Source organism: Grammomys surdaster, unplaced genomic scaffold (genome assembly GCF_004785775.1).
Source record: "Grammomys surdaster isolate TR1022 unplaced genomic scaffold, NIH_TR_1.0 187, whole genome shotgun sequence".
In the NCBI taxonomy this organism is placed as follows: Eukaryota; Metazoa; Chordata; class Mammalia; order Rodentia; family Muridae; genus Grammomys; species Grammomys surdaster.
Window position 1 is genome coordinate 10,152,143 of NW_021604632.1, and position 14,711 is coordinate 10,166,853.

The 14,711-nt window shown below is 53.0% G+C and overlaps 2 protein-coding genes across 7 annotated transcripts in view; both read left to right on the top strand.

The window, feature by feature from the left end:
• Positions 1 to 8,557, top strand: part of Zdhhc1 (zinc finger DHHC-type containing 1) — a 24,754-nt gene extending 16,197 nt beyond the window's left edge. For 2 of the 3 annotated variants that reach the window (XM_028768586.1, XM_028768585.1), the window contains exons 5-13: positions 2,002 to 2,177; positions 3,852 to 3,953; positions 4,253 to 4,377; positions 4,462 to 4,620; positions 4,863 to 4,975; positions 7,397 to 7,479; positions 7,600 to 7,758; positions 7,894 to 7,972; positions 8,082 to 8,557. In XM_028768586.1, the coding sequence (XP_028624419.1) occupies positions 2,002 to 2,177; positions 3,852 to 3,953; positions 4,253 to 4,377; positions 4,462 to 4,620; positions 4,863 to 4,975; positions 7,397 to 7,479; positions 7,600 to 7,758; positions 7,894 to 7,972; positions 8,082 to 8,309 (1,224 nt within the window). In that variant the 3' untranslated portion in view covers positions 8,310 to 8,557. The remainder of the gene's footprint in view (positions 1 to 2,001; positions 2,178 to 3,851; positions 3,954 to 4,252; positions 4,378 to 4,461; positions 4,621 to 4,862; positions 4,976 to 7,396; positions 7,480 to 7,599; positions 7,759 to 7,893; positions 7,973 to 8,081) is intronic. The other variant, XM_028768587.1, reaches the window with a different exon arrangement.
• Positions 8,558 to 9,494: 937 nt separating this feature from the next.
• Tppp3 (tubulin polymerization promoting protein family member 3) lies at positions 9,495 to 13,247 on the top strand. 4 transcript variants are annotated; one of them, XM_028768711.1, is made up of 5 exons: positions 9,568 to 9,627; positions 11,843 to 11,965; positions 12,124 to 12,317; positions 12,432 to 12,585; positions 12,705 to 13,247. In XM_028768711.1, the coding sequence occupies exons 3-5, from the start codon at positions 12,130 to 12,132 to the stop codon at positions 12,891 to 12,893; spliced, it is 531 nt and encodes a 176-aa protein (XP_028624544.1). In that variant the 5' UTR covers positions 9,568 to 9,627; positions 11,843 to 11,965; positions 12,124 to 12,129; the 3' UTR covers positions 12,894 to 13,247. The 4 variants fall into 4 exon arrangements, with proteins under 4 accessions (XP_028624541.1, XP_028624542.1, XP_028624544.1 ...); XM_028768708.1 differs by lacking the exon at positions 11,843 to 11,965 and having other exon boundaries at positions 9,495 to 9,637; XM_028768709.1 differs by lacking the exon at positions 11,843 to 11,965 and having other exon boundaries at positions 9,535 to 9,627.
• The last annotated feature ends 1,464 nt before the right edge of the window (positions 13,248 to 14,711 follow it).

Genomic DNA, 14,711 nt, shown 5'->3' on the forward strand with positions numbered 1-14,711 from the left:
ACACACACACACACACACACACACACACACACACACACACACACACACACACAGAGATAATATTTCACCAGCTCAAAATCCAGCAGCCTTTTCCTGCTGGAGATGAGGCTGAGGACCTCACTAGGTCTGCGTGGCTTTCTCCAGTGTGGTCTTCCTGTCTATTCAGCCTCCTTTTATCTCCTCATTTTGACAACAGTGATCTCTTCCTAGAAGCCCTCGCCTCACCACCCAGCCGATCACAGGTCAAGAAGTGACAGATCAGTGGCACAATCTGGTTGGCAAATTTTGCAATGATTAATACCTAAACTGGACAGTTTAATGTTTTGAGATCATTTATTTCTTTAACATTTAACATTGAGAGAGCTCACATGGGAGCCTAGAATTTGTTTGTTTGTTTCTTTTGAAAGCTCAGCATTTGGCAGCATGGACCCTCGTTAGTATATGTCAGTCATGAGCTGGGACGATATTTCAGCCACCCCCCTGATTGACACTTTACATGTTTCTGATATCCGTAGCACTTAGTCCCAGTCCTTTCCCTCTGCCTTGCCTTCCAAAGCCGTTATTCTTTTCCACATCTCAGCTGAGATGACACTTCTTCAGAGAAGTCTTCCAGACCCTGTTGGACTAAAGTCACCAGTCACAAACGTATAGCCCCTCATCTAACTGACCTGTTGTTTGGTTAATATCTGTGCTGTCTATCACACAGCAGGTTTCTTAGAGCTCAGAACCAACTCTTTCTATATTCCTTCGTGAAGGAAAGAGCTGCACACAGCTGAGTGAATGAACCGGTGAAGGGAGCTGGGAGAAGGCAGGAGCTCAATGTTTGCCCACACTGAGTGTCTAGAGTTGGGAGAAGCCAGAGCAAGGCAAGCTTTGGCCCCTGGATAAGGCATGAACTTCAGTTAGAGAGCCACTTAGAGCCACTGTAGGCCTTGATGCAGGGACGAGCTTACGTGTAGGCTTTAGACTTTGGAGAAGAGTGTGAGGTTCTTAAGTGACCTATCAAGAGGGGGAGAGCTGACCCATCGCCTCGGCCGTAAGGACGGAGAGCTCAGGGCTGAGTGCTATTTGGCTCTTTGAGCTCTGGTACAGCACATTCTGGAAGAGCCTGGCTCCTTCAGACAGATAGAGGAATTTGGCTACTGAGTGAGGTGAGGATGTTGGACAGCCGATGGGTAAAGGATGAATAACGGTTAGGTCCTGAGCAATAGAGGGATGGCGTCTGCCTGGCCAGCAGGCAGATAAAGAAGGATTGTATTGAATAGGTGAAGGGAAGAAAATAAGGTATATCCCTACCTGGGTGGAACCTGTTGGTAAGTTTGTATATAGATTTTGCAGCTAGTAGGTAGCATACTCATTTCCTGTATTTGGCTTGGCTAAGTCCTGGGAATGCTTCATTTCAGTTCTAGAAGTTAGCTACAGTGCTTTGGCTAACTCTAAACATGTAAGGCCACCCCAGACACTCAGCTTAGGGTGCCAAGTACCCAGACTTGGGTGGGGGGAAGCTTCAAGTAGATGAATCCTGTCTGCAAGTGGTTCTCCATCTGGCCCTAGCTATTAAAAGGTAGTAGCTGCTTCCGCTTGGAAATGGCTTCATGTGAAAGCAAGAAAAACAAGCTCAGAATTTCAGCTAAGGTCTTTGGACTTTAGAAGGTGATATCTTTTAGTCTCCATCACCTTCTGGAATCTGAGACCAGAAACTGGCTTGCACCAGGCCTGAAATGTTGAGACCAAGGCTGTTTGGCTAGATTTCTTGGTGGCAGTAGTAAGGACTACTGGTCTTTGGACTCCATTATCATATGAGTCTTTTTGATAGAGGGTATGGTATGGGGTCTGATAAAGAAGTTTGGTGAGGAGGTTCCTATGGGCCAGGAGAACATAGCATAGGTAAAGGCTCTGTGTAAAGGAAGTCTGCATGGACAAGAGAATACTCTGTGCAGGAGAGTGGGTGGGACTCCTGGTTTTCAGAGTACGGACTGAGTCTTTAACCTGCTGGGCTAGTGCATGGGTGCCATCTTTGCTGGCCACCTTGTGGTGCACCTGACTGCTGTCTCCATCGATCCAGCAGATGCCAATGTACGGGACAAGAGCTATTCTGGGCCCCTGCCTCTCTTCAACCGCAGCCAGCATGCACATGTCATTGAAGACCTGCACTGCAATCTGTGCGACGTGGATGTGTGAGTGCATGAGCGTGTGCCTGCAGGGTCACACCAGGCTTCTCCATGACACTTACACCTCTGAACACTTGTACTTTCTATAATGGAGAGGGTGGAGGGTGGGTGTGCTGGGGCATGCCTTAAACTCTAGCACTCAGCAGGCAGGGGCAGGCAGATCTCTGTGTGAAACAGGCCAGCCTGGTCTACAGAGTTCCTGGACATCCAGAGCTGCACAGTAAGACTCTGTCTCAAAAACAAAACAAAAAAGAGTCTTGGTGGAGCTGGGCATGGTGGTGCTTATCTGTAATCCTAGCCATTGGGAGGCTGAGGCAGGATTTCAGTGAGTTTGACTACTACTATTATGTAGTCAGGGCTATATAATAAGACAGGTTCAAAAAACAAAAACAACAAAAAGTTTGGTGGCGTGACCTGAGATAGTGATTGAGGGGAAGAAGGCATAGCATTTCTTATAGCAAAAGCAGAAGGCGTTTGGCAGCACAAAAACATTTGTAAATGACTAGCTCTACCAGTGACAACTTCAGTGCCCAGATGGGGGAGGAGGGGAGTCAAGGCTTGAATGTTCTGTGCTAAACGCTGCATTTTTAAACAAAAGAGCCAGAGCCTACTGCTCAGAGAGCTGGACAGTGTCCTGAAGTCACGAAGACTAGTAGTCAAAGACTACTGAGCAGAGTCAAGGGCACACTGGCTGTCTGGCCCCCAGCACATTCACTCAGTTACCCGCCAGGAGTCTGAGGCAGAGAGGCCAGTGGCGTGCTCCAGGTCCTCCTGCTAGTGAGAAGAGGAGACAGAATGTGGAACACCCATTTTTCTTTGGCAAATTACAGTGCCTCTTTGGGACTCCTCCCTACATTACTGGAGCTTTGCCGTCTCTGAGACTCGAGTGTGGGTTGAGGGATAGAGTGCAGCCCAAGGCCAGCTACACACTTGGAATCTGAAGGCCCAGAGTAGCCTGCTAGAAGGGTCTGTCTACCGGAACCAGAATGCCTACTGCTGTTCCCTAAGCACAGCCGGCACATGTTCCGAATGGCTCTGGCAGTTGCTTCCCACCAGTGACGGAAGGATGCCCTGTTCTCCCATACTCATTCGCATCTTCCATGATCCACCCCACTAGTATCCCGATGTGGCCCTCTCTCACTTGTTCCTTGCCCATGAGTTTCCTTAATGCCCCTGTATGACAGCGAACACTTCTCCTTTTGGCTCCTTTACAGTCAGCCCACACATGTCTTCTGGAAGAATGCCAGAAAAATCCCTGTAGGATGGCAAGGAAAGTGACCCCAAACGGAGCTGTTAGAAGTGCAAATAAAGTACCAGTCGGGCAGCTATGCATTTTGCCTCGGGTCCCACACCTGCATCTTGTGTGTGGTCTGGCACAGATGTCCTTGCTTGGAAAGGATGCCTCCTTTCCTTCTCATGTGACCGTTCTGTAGGTATGTAGTTCAAGAGTAGGACCTCACAAGACACCCCTCTTCCCTCTACCACGATCCTCAGCACCTTCTCCAGGGGTCCCACCTCCTGTTTCCGCCAGAGGGCGCGTGCGCTCCTCATTGCTGAGGTCTGAGGAAGGGCAGAGGTACCTGTGGGTAATCAGGAACCAGGCTTGACTCAGGTGGCTACACGGGCCGGGACTGGATGGGCTGGCTGACCACCAGGTGCCTTCCCCCCAACCTTCCGCAGAAGTGCGCGATCCAAACACTGCAGCGCCTGCAATAAGTGCGTTTGCGGCTTCGATCATCATTGCAAGTGGCTCAACAACTGCGTGGGCGAGAGGAACTATCGGTGAGAATCAGCTGGGACCTGGGGTTTCCTGATCTAGTGAGGACAGCTTGTAATATGGTATACAGTTGTGGGTGGGGATGCCCGCATGTTGAGGAGGTGATGTTTGGGAAGGCAGAGGGTGGGTTCAGAGTCCGCCATCCTATTGGTCCAGGCAAAGACGGGGAGCCTGCGAAGTGGATGCTTTAATAGATCCTTAAGCCTCTATGCCTGGGACTTCTGAGCAGATGTTGGGGTCGGGAGCCTGGCTTCTCAGTAAGCTGGAGCCCCTGAGTGCTGACAGCCGCCCGTGGTTGGGCCAGGCTCTTTCTACACAGCGTGGCATCTGCTTTATTGGGTGTTCTGCTCCTGGTGCTGGTGGCTACCTATGTCTTCGTGGAGTTCTTTGTCAACCCCATGCGACTTCGTACCAACCAACACTTTGAAGGTCGGTGTGGGTTCTAGACACAGACTTGTTTTAGTTAGTGCAACCCTAACCCCTGGCTAAGCACAGTGTGCCTGTGCCCTGCAGTCTTGAAGAATCACACAGATGTGTGGTTTGTGTTCCTGCCTGCTGCCCCCGTGGAGACCCAGGCTCCTGCCATCCTGGCCCTGGCCGCCCTACTCATCCTTCTGGGCCTGCTTTCTACAGCCCTGCTTGGCCACCTGCTCTGCTTCCACATTTATTTAAGTAAGTGCCTCCTCAAAACTTGCCTTGAAGGGGATAGAGTCTTGACTGCAGGGAGGAACCCTTTGGGGCTGTGAACCTTAAAGTCATGGACCTTAGAGTGCTGGCTCTTTGTGGTTGGCCTGCTTTTGCCCTACTGCTTACTGTAAGTGTGATAGGGTTTTGAACCTAGTGCCAGCTGCCCTCCCTTTTGGGTTCCGGGGTTACCTCTCCATTACTGACCCGTCTCTTCCCACACCCACCAGTGTGGCACAAGCTCACCACCTATGAATACATCGTGCAACACCGTCCAGCTCAGGAAGCAAAGGAGACCCACAAAGAGCTGGAGTCATGCCCCCGCAAGATGCGGTCCATTCAGGTATAGAGGCCCTGAGAGGTGGGCTTGGGTGTATTTGTGTGTGGTGGGGAATGAGGCTGTGCAGCAAGAGCCATGGAGGAGACTACGCAAGGGAAGCAAGCCTACAACAGCAGCTCCAGTGAGGTCCTGGAGACTCAGGACCCAACCCAAGCTGGGCACATGGGAACCAACATAGCCAAAGGGAGCCCTGTGTTTCCGTAGTCCCATGTGCCTTCCTGTGCAGGCACTTGGCATATGGTAGAGGACGCCAGCCCTCGGTTGACAACTGGCTGGGTTAGACCATAACCATCCGTTCTTTTTATCTGTAACCACGACTTCTTATATCGTATCCTATTTTAGTTTTAGAACAGGGACAACTGTTTACAGTCCATGTTAGAGATGGCCATATTGATGTCCAGAAAGGTTAAAAGGCAGCCCTGTCTGAGGAGAGTTAAGGTCTCCATGCATAGAGGACAAGGAACCCTGCACCCTAGGCTTTGGCCTAGTCAGCCCAGCTGCAGACCAGCCTGTCCCCATTCCCACGCCCCCTGGCTTCCTGAGGTCAGCAGCTGGGGATGGAGGTGGTCCAGTCTTCAAAGCCCCTAGGGACTGTAAAGGCAGGGGGCCCAGGCAGTGTTTGCTGGGAAGGCTGAGCCCTGGATCCCAAATCCTCATGGCAACTGGATACAAACACAGGCTGGTGGGCGGTTTGGAAAAGGACCCTGCCTCTCTTTTTCTCATCTCCAGAGCTTGAACCCTGCCTATGGGCCAAGCTGAAGAGTGCTACCAACTGGGAGAAAACCCCCATCACACCATCCCATGCCTGCCTGGTGCTGGGCACTAAACCTTATAAGATAGTGGCAGCCATCCTAGAGTATCTGTAGAGTAAGTACGCTAGGCTTGCTCTGGGATGCCCAGACTCCAGGCTTCTGTACCCTTTACCCTGCTTAGGCTTTGGGCCCAACTGTGACAGCAGCAAAGACATTGAATTCTGTTCTGTTTGTAGCTAACTAAAGGGAAGCCTGTCCTGTAGAAGCCAGGTGTTTGTCCCCTTTGACAGAAGAGAGAGCTAAGGCTGAGGCCCCAAAGCACCATTCAGGAATGTGGGGATGTTTGAGGGTCTCTGAGGAACGGCAAGCCTCAGCTCTGAGGAGAGGAGGAAGCCTAAGCAGGCACCTTCCTGTGATAGCTTCTCTTTCCTTTAGCTAGTTAGGCGTTGACTTCTAGCCTATCCTCGAGTCTAAGGGATCCAAGGTAGCTAGTCTTTGCTGAGTTCCTACTGAAGGACGGGAAAACATGAGGAAAATGACCTTAGGGCCCCGGGACTTGAGACTAGCTTCTGATCACTGTGCTGTTCTGCTTGGTCAGCTATTCCTGTACCCGCCTCTAAGGGTCATCTTGGGCAGAGTTTGAGCCTGGGGCTCATCTGGGCCTCAGTATTTGCACCTGTGCAGTCAGCCAGTGGTTGGCTGGGCCTTGTCCTAGTCCCTAAAACTCTCAGGGACCCAGCAGGCAGCCTCCCAACCCCCACCCTGCAGGAATTTGGGAGGGGCCCCTCTCTAGAGCCGTTGCCCCCAAAACATAGGCTTGTTTTAGAGACGGCTTTCTGTTACAGTATCGTCTCTGCCTTAGTCAGGACGCCTCTGTCACCATGGAAACAACTGCCTAGCAGGCGACAGCTGTCTGGGTGCTCCCTCCAGCTCACTGGCCCCACCTTTTGCCCTCTGCCCCACTCTCTTCTCCCCACCCCCCATGACTTTTCCTGGTCTTTTATTTCTTCACCTGCAATTCTCTCTAGCAAAGCTGGGGGCATCTGGCATGCAGTGGTGCCAGCCCTTTTGCTTGGGGTTGTGTCACCTGTACCCTTTCCTTCTGGGAAATAGGGACAGCAATGACTGTTCTCACATTCTCCTTCCCAGCAGCCAAAATGATGGCTGGTACACTGAGAATAAGAGGTGCACCCAGTATGTTGCCAGACCCCCCCTCCCCCCAGTGTTCACAGGCTGGAGTGCACATGCTGGCCTGTGAGTAGCTTTGTGGTTTCCTGGCCCCTGAACAAGTTAGTTCGGTGCCTGGAGGCCTAAGAGGAACCAGGGGCAGGTGAGGCCGCTCTTGAGCATTTCATCCCTGTGAACCTCTTGGCTAAGCTTCCCAGTCTAGGCATACTGGACCTAAGGCTGTGGCTTTCCTGAGGTAGAATAGTTGCAGCGTGACTAGATGAAGTGAGTCCTTGTCATGAGGTAAGATTTAGAAATGTGTGTTTGAAGCCTTGCCTTGCAGAAGGGCTTTCCCAGTGCATCCGAGAACCAGGAAGACATCCCTAGACCTCTGTGACATGAGGCCACCAAGGTATCAGAGAGGCCAGTAACAGGTGTGCTCAGGGCTTAAGATTCTCTGTAACTACACATAGTCTCTTAGCCTTCCTGACCCCTCTTTCCCAAGGAGATGGAGTTCTACATGAGGACTTTCAGCCATGTGCGTCCAGAGCCCTCTGGCCAGGCTCAGCCAGCGGCATTAAATGCCAAGTAAGTGCCACCTGGCTATTCCCATCGTGGGTGGGCGAAAGGGTAGGTCAGGGTCAAATAATGGGCCTGGGTCCAGCTCAGCAAAATCTTGGATGGATTAGTGTCTCTCTGCCCTGCTAGGAAGGGAACCTCTAGCAGGAGGGACTCCGGGGCAGCATCTAGAGTTTGCTCTCTGGCTTTTACCTCAGTCCTTCCCAGTTTCTTGCCACCCAAGGCCAAGTGGAACCACCACGGCCCTCCTCAGACACACTGGCTCTGCCTCCACGGATCCAACCCCAGGTAGGAGGGACTGGGTTTGGACCTCTGCCCAAGAAGAGGGAGATGGAAAAGAAACCTACATTCTGATGAGTACCTCTGCTGTTTTTGGCAAAATGGGGTCTGGGGAAGCAGCCCACACTTCCTTTGCCTTTACAGAAAAAGAGGAAGCGGCGTGTATATAGATTGCCCAGGTCTGGGGTCTTGGACCGAGAGCTCCCGCTGCCCAGGCTACGGGGTGAGCAACGCTCTCTGCTTGGATCCTATTGGATTAGTTTGAGGGAGGGGAAGGTTTTAAAGTCCTAGCTGCAGCCCTTGTCTCAACCTAAGTTCCCCTCTGTGCGCAGAGACTGGGACTCCTAGCCGCCATTCCAGCTCTTCATCTGATTCCACCAGTGCCAGCCCAGTGCATGCTGGTGGCTCTGCAGGCGCCTACTACTCGGCATCTGCTGACTCCATGGAAGAGATTCCAGTGGCTCAGACGCGCCTGGGCAGTGCCGCACTGGGCGCCCCAGGAGCCAAGGGCCGAGAGTCTGGGCTGGCTCTACAGGCACGTTCGCCCGCTGTTTTCGTGAGCCCGAGCAGCGGCGAGCCCAGCACACCTGGAGGCGGTAAAGACCTGCCTTAGTGGGGACTAGAGGCAGGAGGGCCTTGTAGGAACGTCTGGCCAGACTCTATGCAACACCCCGTATTCATTCGCCGCAGCCAGTGCACTTTAGGGACCTCACGGCCGACAGGATCGGCCTTCCTTACCCAAGACTCAGCAATATCTGCTCCACCAGCCGATGCCCCAATAAACTTTTTTTTTTTATGCTTTTGCGGACTTAATGCTTATTTTCATAGTGGAAAAATCCATGGGTCTCACAGAAGCAGGACCACCATTGCTAGCCTGGGGCAGAGAATGGGGTAGGTTAGGAAAGTTCTCTGGACAGGATTTTTCTTTTAAGTGTTGGGAATCAAAAACATGGGGTCTTGTTCAAAGCACTACCACTCTCCTCTGTCCCTCCTCCCATTTCCTTTGTAGCCCAGGCTAGCCTTGAAAAATTTGAACCTACTGCTTCAGTCTCCCGAATCCCCAGATTGCAGGCATGTGCCACCACACCCAGCAAGGTTATTTAGCTTAGTAGTATTTGCAGTTGGAGACTGAAGAGGAAGCAGGTTAGGGAGGTGCATCCGAACAGAAGCTGTGAGGCAGAGACACAAGAATGGAAGGACGCAGCCATTCTCGAGGTTCGGGAATTGCTTTCATCAAAGTACCCAGCATTTCGGGGTTGGGGGCTAAGCACGCGTGATCCACTGTCTCAGTCCCTAATGCTTCAGAATCTGACCTACTGAGAACCTAGGAGTAGGTGAATGCCACAGATTCAGCAGCAGCTGTGGGCTTTGAGCTAGCTCTAGATCCTCGTCAATGAGGGGCGGGATCCCGCTCTTTTCTTCAGTTCAGCTCCTAGACAGTCTCAGGTTCAGAAGTCCTTTGAGGGTTGGGGACCCCACTGGAACTTTGGGGAGCTGTTTTCCCATTGGCCATGGAAGTTCCTATCCTAGGACATCCAGGACTGCAGAGGGCAGCTCTGGCCACTTGAAGCCCGCGGTTGGAGGGGAGGAGCAGGATAAGGTTGTCGCTGCAACTCTGCGGGCCCAGAGCCCACAGAGCACATAGGGCGGGGTCTGGTGGGAGGAGCTAGCGTGACCTTGGTCACTCTCCCGCCGAGACAGCCTAGGGGGTGGGACTCACTGTCTCTATGGTGACCGAGAAACAGGGGATAATACTACGGAGCCGCCCGGGTTGCAGTCCCGCCCCGGAGCCGGCAGGGAGCGGAGCTGTGGAGCCTCCTGGTCTCCAGCATCAGTTCCTGGGTCCTGTCCGAAGGCACGCTCAGGAGCAGCTAAGAGGTAGAAGCCGGTAGGAGACTGAACATCGACCACCCTAATTCGTATCCCCCAGAAGGAGGTGTGGGTGGGAGCAACCTGAACCAACCTCGGATGGTACTGAGCTGAGGATACCAGCTGAGCACCCTGGCTCTGGCCCCAAGGGTTCCACACACACACTCCTGCCCCCACCTTCTTGCTAGGTTGATTGATGACTGCAGCTGTCCCAGCAGGAGCTGATGAGCGGATTCAGTTCAGAGGCGTAACCACTGTGTCCAGGGTCTGAGGACCCCAGAGCAGCTGCCGGTGATCCTGCTCCACCTCAACAGCTCCCAAATCCATCTTCCCATAGACAGGAGTGAGCAATAGGCTCAGGATCCTCCCACTTCCTTGAAAAAAGCATCATGTAGCACCCGAACTCCCCTGGACACATTTACCCTTGGTGATCCAGTACAGGGTGTTGGGTTCCCCGGGCCCGTTTACATCCTTGAGGCAAAGGGCGTGTGGGGTACCCATTTACAGTCCCACAGAGGTCCCTGCAAAGTGCGATGATCTTTGGGATTCTCAGTCTTAAAAATTGCAACTTATGGAGGAGTAGGTGTGGTCACCAGGAAGGGCCTTTCAGTGTGGACCAGCTAGTAATGGAAGAGGAGGAAGCTGTTCAGGGGACCAGGTTATGGTCATTGACACCTATTTTTCTCTAAGAGGCAGAGGTAAAGATGGTGGCTGAGAATAAGGGTGTGGTCGGAGGCTGCAGTGGGTGTGGTTGGTGATGGTGGTATGTCTTACATGATGCTGGAGCATGGCGATGCCAGTGCTGGTTAGATTCTTGAGGGGCTTTAGGGCAGGTCTGTGTCAATAGCTCTAGTGTATGAGTAAAGAGGGAGTGTTAAGGGTGTGGTCAGGAACTCAGTGTGAGTGTGTGGTGGTGGGTGTCCAGCGCTCTGCTGGAAGTATGGGAGTGTTATTGCAGATTGGGGGATTTCAAGGCAGAGCTGTGTCAGAAGCTGTAGGTATATGGACAAACGGGGATGCTCTAAGGGTACAGCCAGGGGGGCCTTGTAAGGATGCAGAGTCTGGCTAGTGAGTGTGGCTGGGGCCTTCAGAATGTGAGTTAAAAGGATGATGCAAAATGGAGATGCAAGTGTGCGCAGGGTTTGATTTGGAGAGGGACTTTCAGGGTGTGGCTGAGGGTGTGGTCAGAGATGTGCAGTGGAGATCTGATGAGGTGGTCAGGGGTCTGTAGTAGGACACTTTACTGCAGGGCTGTGGGCATGCTGGGGAGGGGGTTCAATGCAGGGGGTCTTAGTGTCTGTGGGGATGGAAAGGGAAAAGGGTCAAATTCAAGGCTTTGGGTGTGGGTGGAAGAGGTCTCAGTGCAGGGCTGTGGGTACGGTCAGTGGGTACAAGGCGGAGGTGTGGAGAGCCAGGGCTCATTGCATCTGAGATATGTGGACTGGTGTGGTCATGCTTAGTGGTTAGACCACCTTAGTGGAGGGCTGAAGTGTAGACGAGGGGATCGTGCTTCAGTCAAGGATTGAGGCACCAAGATCACGGTCCCATTGGCAGCATGGAGTTTAGGGCTACTGTACAAGCCTCTACCTAGGTTGCTTCCAGTTTCCCACTCTTAAGCTCCACAGACTAGAAGCTACAGCTTCAATCAGTGGCAAGGGGCCAGGAAGCCACGGTTGTGCCCTAGGCTTAGGGAGTGCTGCTATGCCCCACCCTGGGCCCCTGATCCCAGCCCAGCCCAGCCCAGCCCAGCAGCACTGGGAGCTTCTCCCTGAAGCCGCCCTGACACCATCCTACCCTTAGCAACGCTCTCCAAGCAGCACCACCCTCCCTTAGCAACTGTCTCCAGGCTTCACAAACTGTGGCCAGGCCAGACCCAAGTTCCTGCTCCCCTCATGTTTTTGTTTAACAGCAAATAGTAACAAGGCCAGGGCTGGGCCAGCTGCGCCCCTGCCTAGGGCATGCACCACTGCCCTTGCTCCATTGTCAGGCTTAGGCTGGGCCTCCCTAGGTCTCATGACCTTTACAGAGACACTGCCCTCGCTACATACCTGCCCATGCACCAGCCTTGTCTGCCGTTGACCCAGATTGACATGGAGTTTTCAGGGAGGTTTTTCTGACACCACCCCGACTTTCACCCAACCAGGCTTTGTGCCAGGGACAGACAAAGCCATGGCCCTAGATGCTATCCTCACAGTCTTTCTGGACAGTGCCCTTCTGTTCCCAGGGCCATGTGGGCATGCATCATGACTTCATCTTCTGAGCCCTATTGACATCCAGAGCTGGCACTGAGCGACAGCACCTTTCTACCCATAGTTCTTCCTCTGCTCTGGGCATAGACAGATAAAAGGTGCTAACCCCTCTCTCCCTAGGCAACCCAGTCTTGACTGAGGGACTAAAGTGCTGCCAACTCAGACCTCACAGGTTTTGAGAAGGCAGTAGGGGCATTCTGGGTGTAGAAGAGGTGGGACTAACTTGGCTGGGAGGTGACTGAGGCGGATCCCGCAGGGCAGCATGGCAGCAAGCACTGACATAGCTGGGCTGGAGGAGAGCTTCCGGAAGTTTGCCATCCATGGCGACCCCAAGGCCAGTGGGCAAGAGATGAATGGCAAAAACTGGGCCAAGCTGTGCAAAGACTGTAAGGTGGCTGATGGAAAGGCCGTAACGGGTACCGACGTCGACATCGTCTTCTCCAAAGTCAAGTGAGTGCCAAGGCGACCCGTTTCTCATGTTTCCAGAAAGTCGGGGGTTGAAGGGCTGGAATCAGGGAGGATGTCAGAAGGGGGGATCCTTATGGTGTACGTGGTGCCCGGCAGGGCAAAGTCTGCTAGAGTAATCAACTATGAGGAGTTCAAGAAGGCCCTGGAAGAGCTAGCAACCAAGCGGTTCAAGGGCAAGACCAAGGAAGAGGCCTTTGATGCCATCTGCCAGCTGGTAGCGGGCAAAGAACCAGCCAACCTTGGTGTCACCGTAAGTGCCCTGCCAGCCCTGCCACTGAGATGGATGTGGGGGGTCTCAGGGGGGGGGGGGGGGGGTGGGATGGGCCAGGTTCCCTCTTACATGACTCTGTGGGAACTCTATCCAAACAGAAAGCTAAAACAGGTGGTGCTGTGGACCGGCTGACGGACACCAGTAAGTATACGGGATCTCACAAAGAACGCTTTGATGAGAGCGGCAAGGGAAAGGGCATTGCTGGACGGCAGGACATCCTGGACGACAGTGGCTACGTGAGTGCCTACAAGAACGCAGGCACCTATGATGCCAAGGTGAAGAAGTGATACCTGTCAAAGCCCCCAGGGAGGCTGTCCCACTGGAGGCCCAGCCTGGGATCCAGGGTCACATGGAGCAAGAAAGCCTGGCTCCCTCCCTGCTGGATCTGCCACTAAGAGCTTCCTGCCCAGTCCCAGGGCCATCCCATCAGGCCTCATGACCCAGACTGCTGTGTCCCTTCTTCCTGTCTCCCTGATGTCTGTCTGGGAGTCAGTGCCTATATCCTCACCGCCCCGGCCTGGTCCCAGGCATGGCTGACTCTTGCCTGCTTGCCTCATATTTAAGCTGCTGCTCTGGCCAAGTGCCTAATTCTTACCCAGACCTCAATAAAGATACCTTTTGTACCAGGATGGACTGACTGAGCCTACAGTGATGGGTCATTCACACTGCAGCACCCCACCATCCCCTCCTGCACACACACCCCTGCTGGCTCTTCCTCCTCACTGGCAGCCATGCCAAGGGTAGATGCTATCTCCTTCCATTAGTGAGTGCATCCCATTAGCGCAGAGCAGAGCCTGACGGTCCAAGACAGCCTTAGGGAGATGCAGAGCTTTTTACTGGATCCTGACCCTAGGGTGATGACATCACAGCCTGTTGTCCAATCAATAAGGCCTCAATCTTCTCTCAGCATTTGCACAGGAGAAGGAAGGATGAGACATCAGAGTTGGCAGAGGCTCAGGGCTGGACCTCAGCACTGTGGCTGCCAACAGGGGCTACTAGGGTAAGGCATTTTGGGCTCTAGCCCAGAATCTCAGAATATTCAGGGCTAGAAAGAACTAGAAAATAAACAGTTGATTCCCTAACTTTATGGTGGAGGAAACTGAGGGAAGAAAAAGATTTCAACAGATGAACCCTAAACTATAAACCTCTTGCCTTCGTGCTAGCCCTGTCTGGTACAAGCAAGCCCCAACACTGTTTCTCAAAAAAAAAAAAAAATCAAAACAAAAATCCGGGACCTAATGGCCAGTGATGAGCCTGGTGTCCCAGTGAGGGACTCCTGGCTGACTCCGTCCCATCTGTTCATCATTCTGATGGGGAAGGTGGGGCCACTTTGTTCCCTTCCAGACCATCCATCCTCGGAGTCCCTGGTGTCTGGATAGAACAGTTCCCAAGCATGTGCTTTGCTTCCTTGCTGTGGTAACCAGGAGCTGGTGGTCTGGCCTGTCCACGAGAGGACAGCTTCCAGGTTCAGAGGCTCAGGTTCACCAGTAACTTCTCTGTGTACCCCATCCCCACAGGCTGTCCTGCAATGTTCTGCTCACGATGGGCTTAAGCCCAACCACATGGAGAGGAGACAAGCGGACAAATGGTGTGAGACGGACAGGGATGAAGAAAGGTCAGGTGGAAAGCAGAGGGCCCAGGCTAGCACCTGTCTCCCAGATGCCAGAGGCTGGCTCTTCACTGGGATGTCCATCTCAAGCTACCTGGGAAGAGCTCCAGCTTTCCCCTCCCCAGCAGTAAAGGAGTAGTCCCTCCAGCTAGCCTTGGAAATCCACTTGAATCACAAGCTTCAAGTCAGTGAGCATCATGGAAATTCTAAACTCTCCCAGCTTCTACTTACTGAAAGATCATCACAGCAAGTGGGTTTACCTGGGTCCATACGTGGCCCTCACTCTCAGCTAGAGTTGCAGGGATGAGTGGGGGAGGAAGACAGCTAATGAGGAGGGGGGCAGCAGCCTGTTATTCCTGTGATTGGTGGGATGGCTTGGAGAAAGGGGGCAGGTATTGCCTGACCCTAAACACCACGTAGTAGCAGAAAGATCTCTTGTTTTCTTTGAAAAGCCACATAGAGCCAGAAGCACCTCAAGGTCCACTTAGGGCCAGGG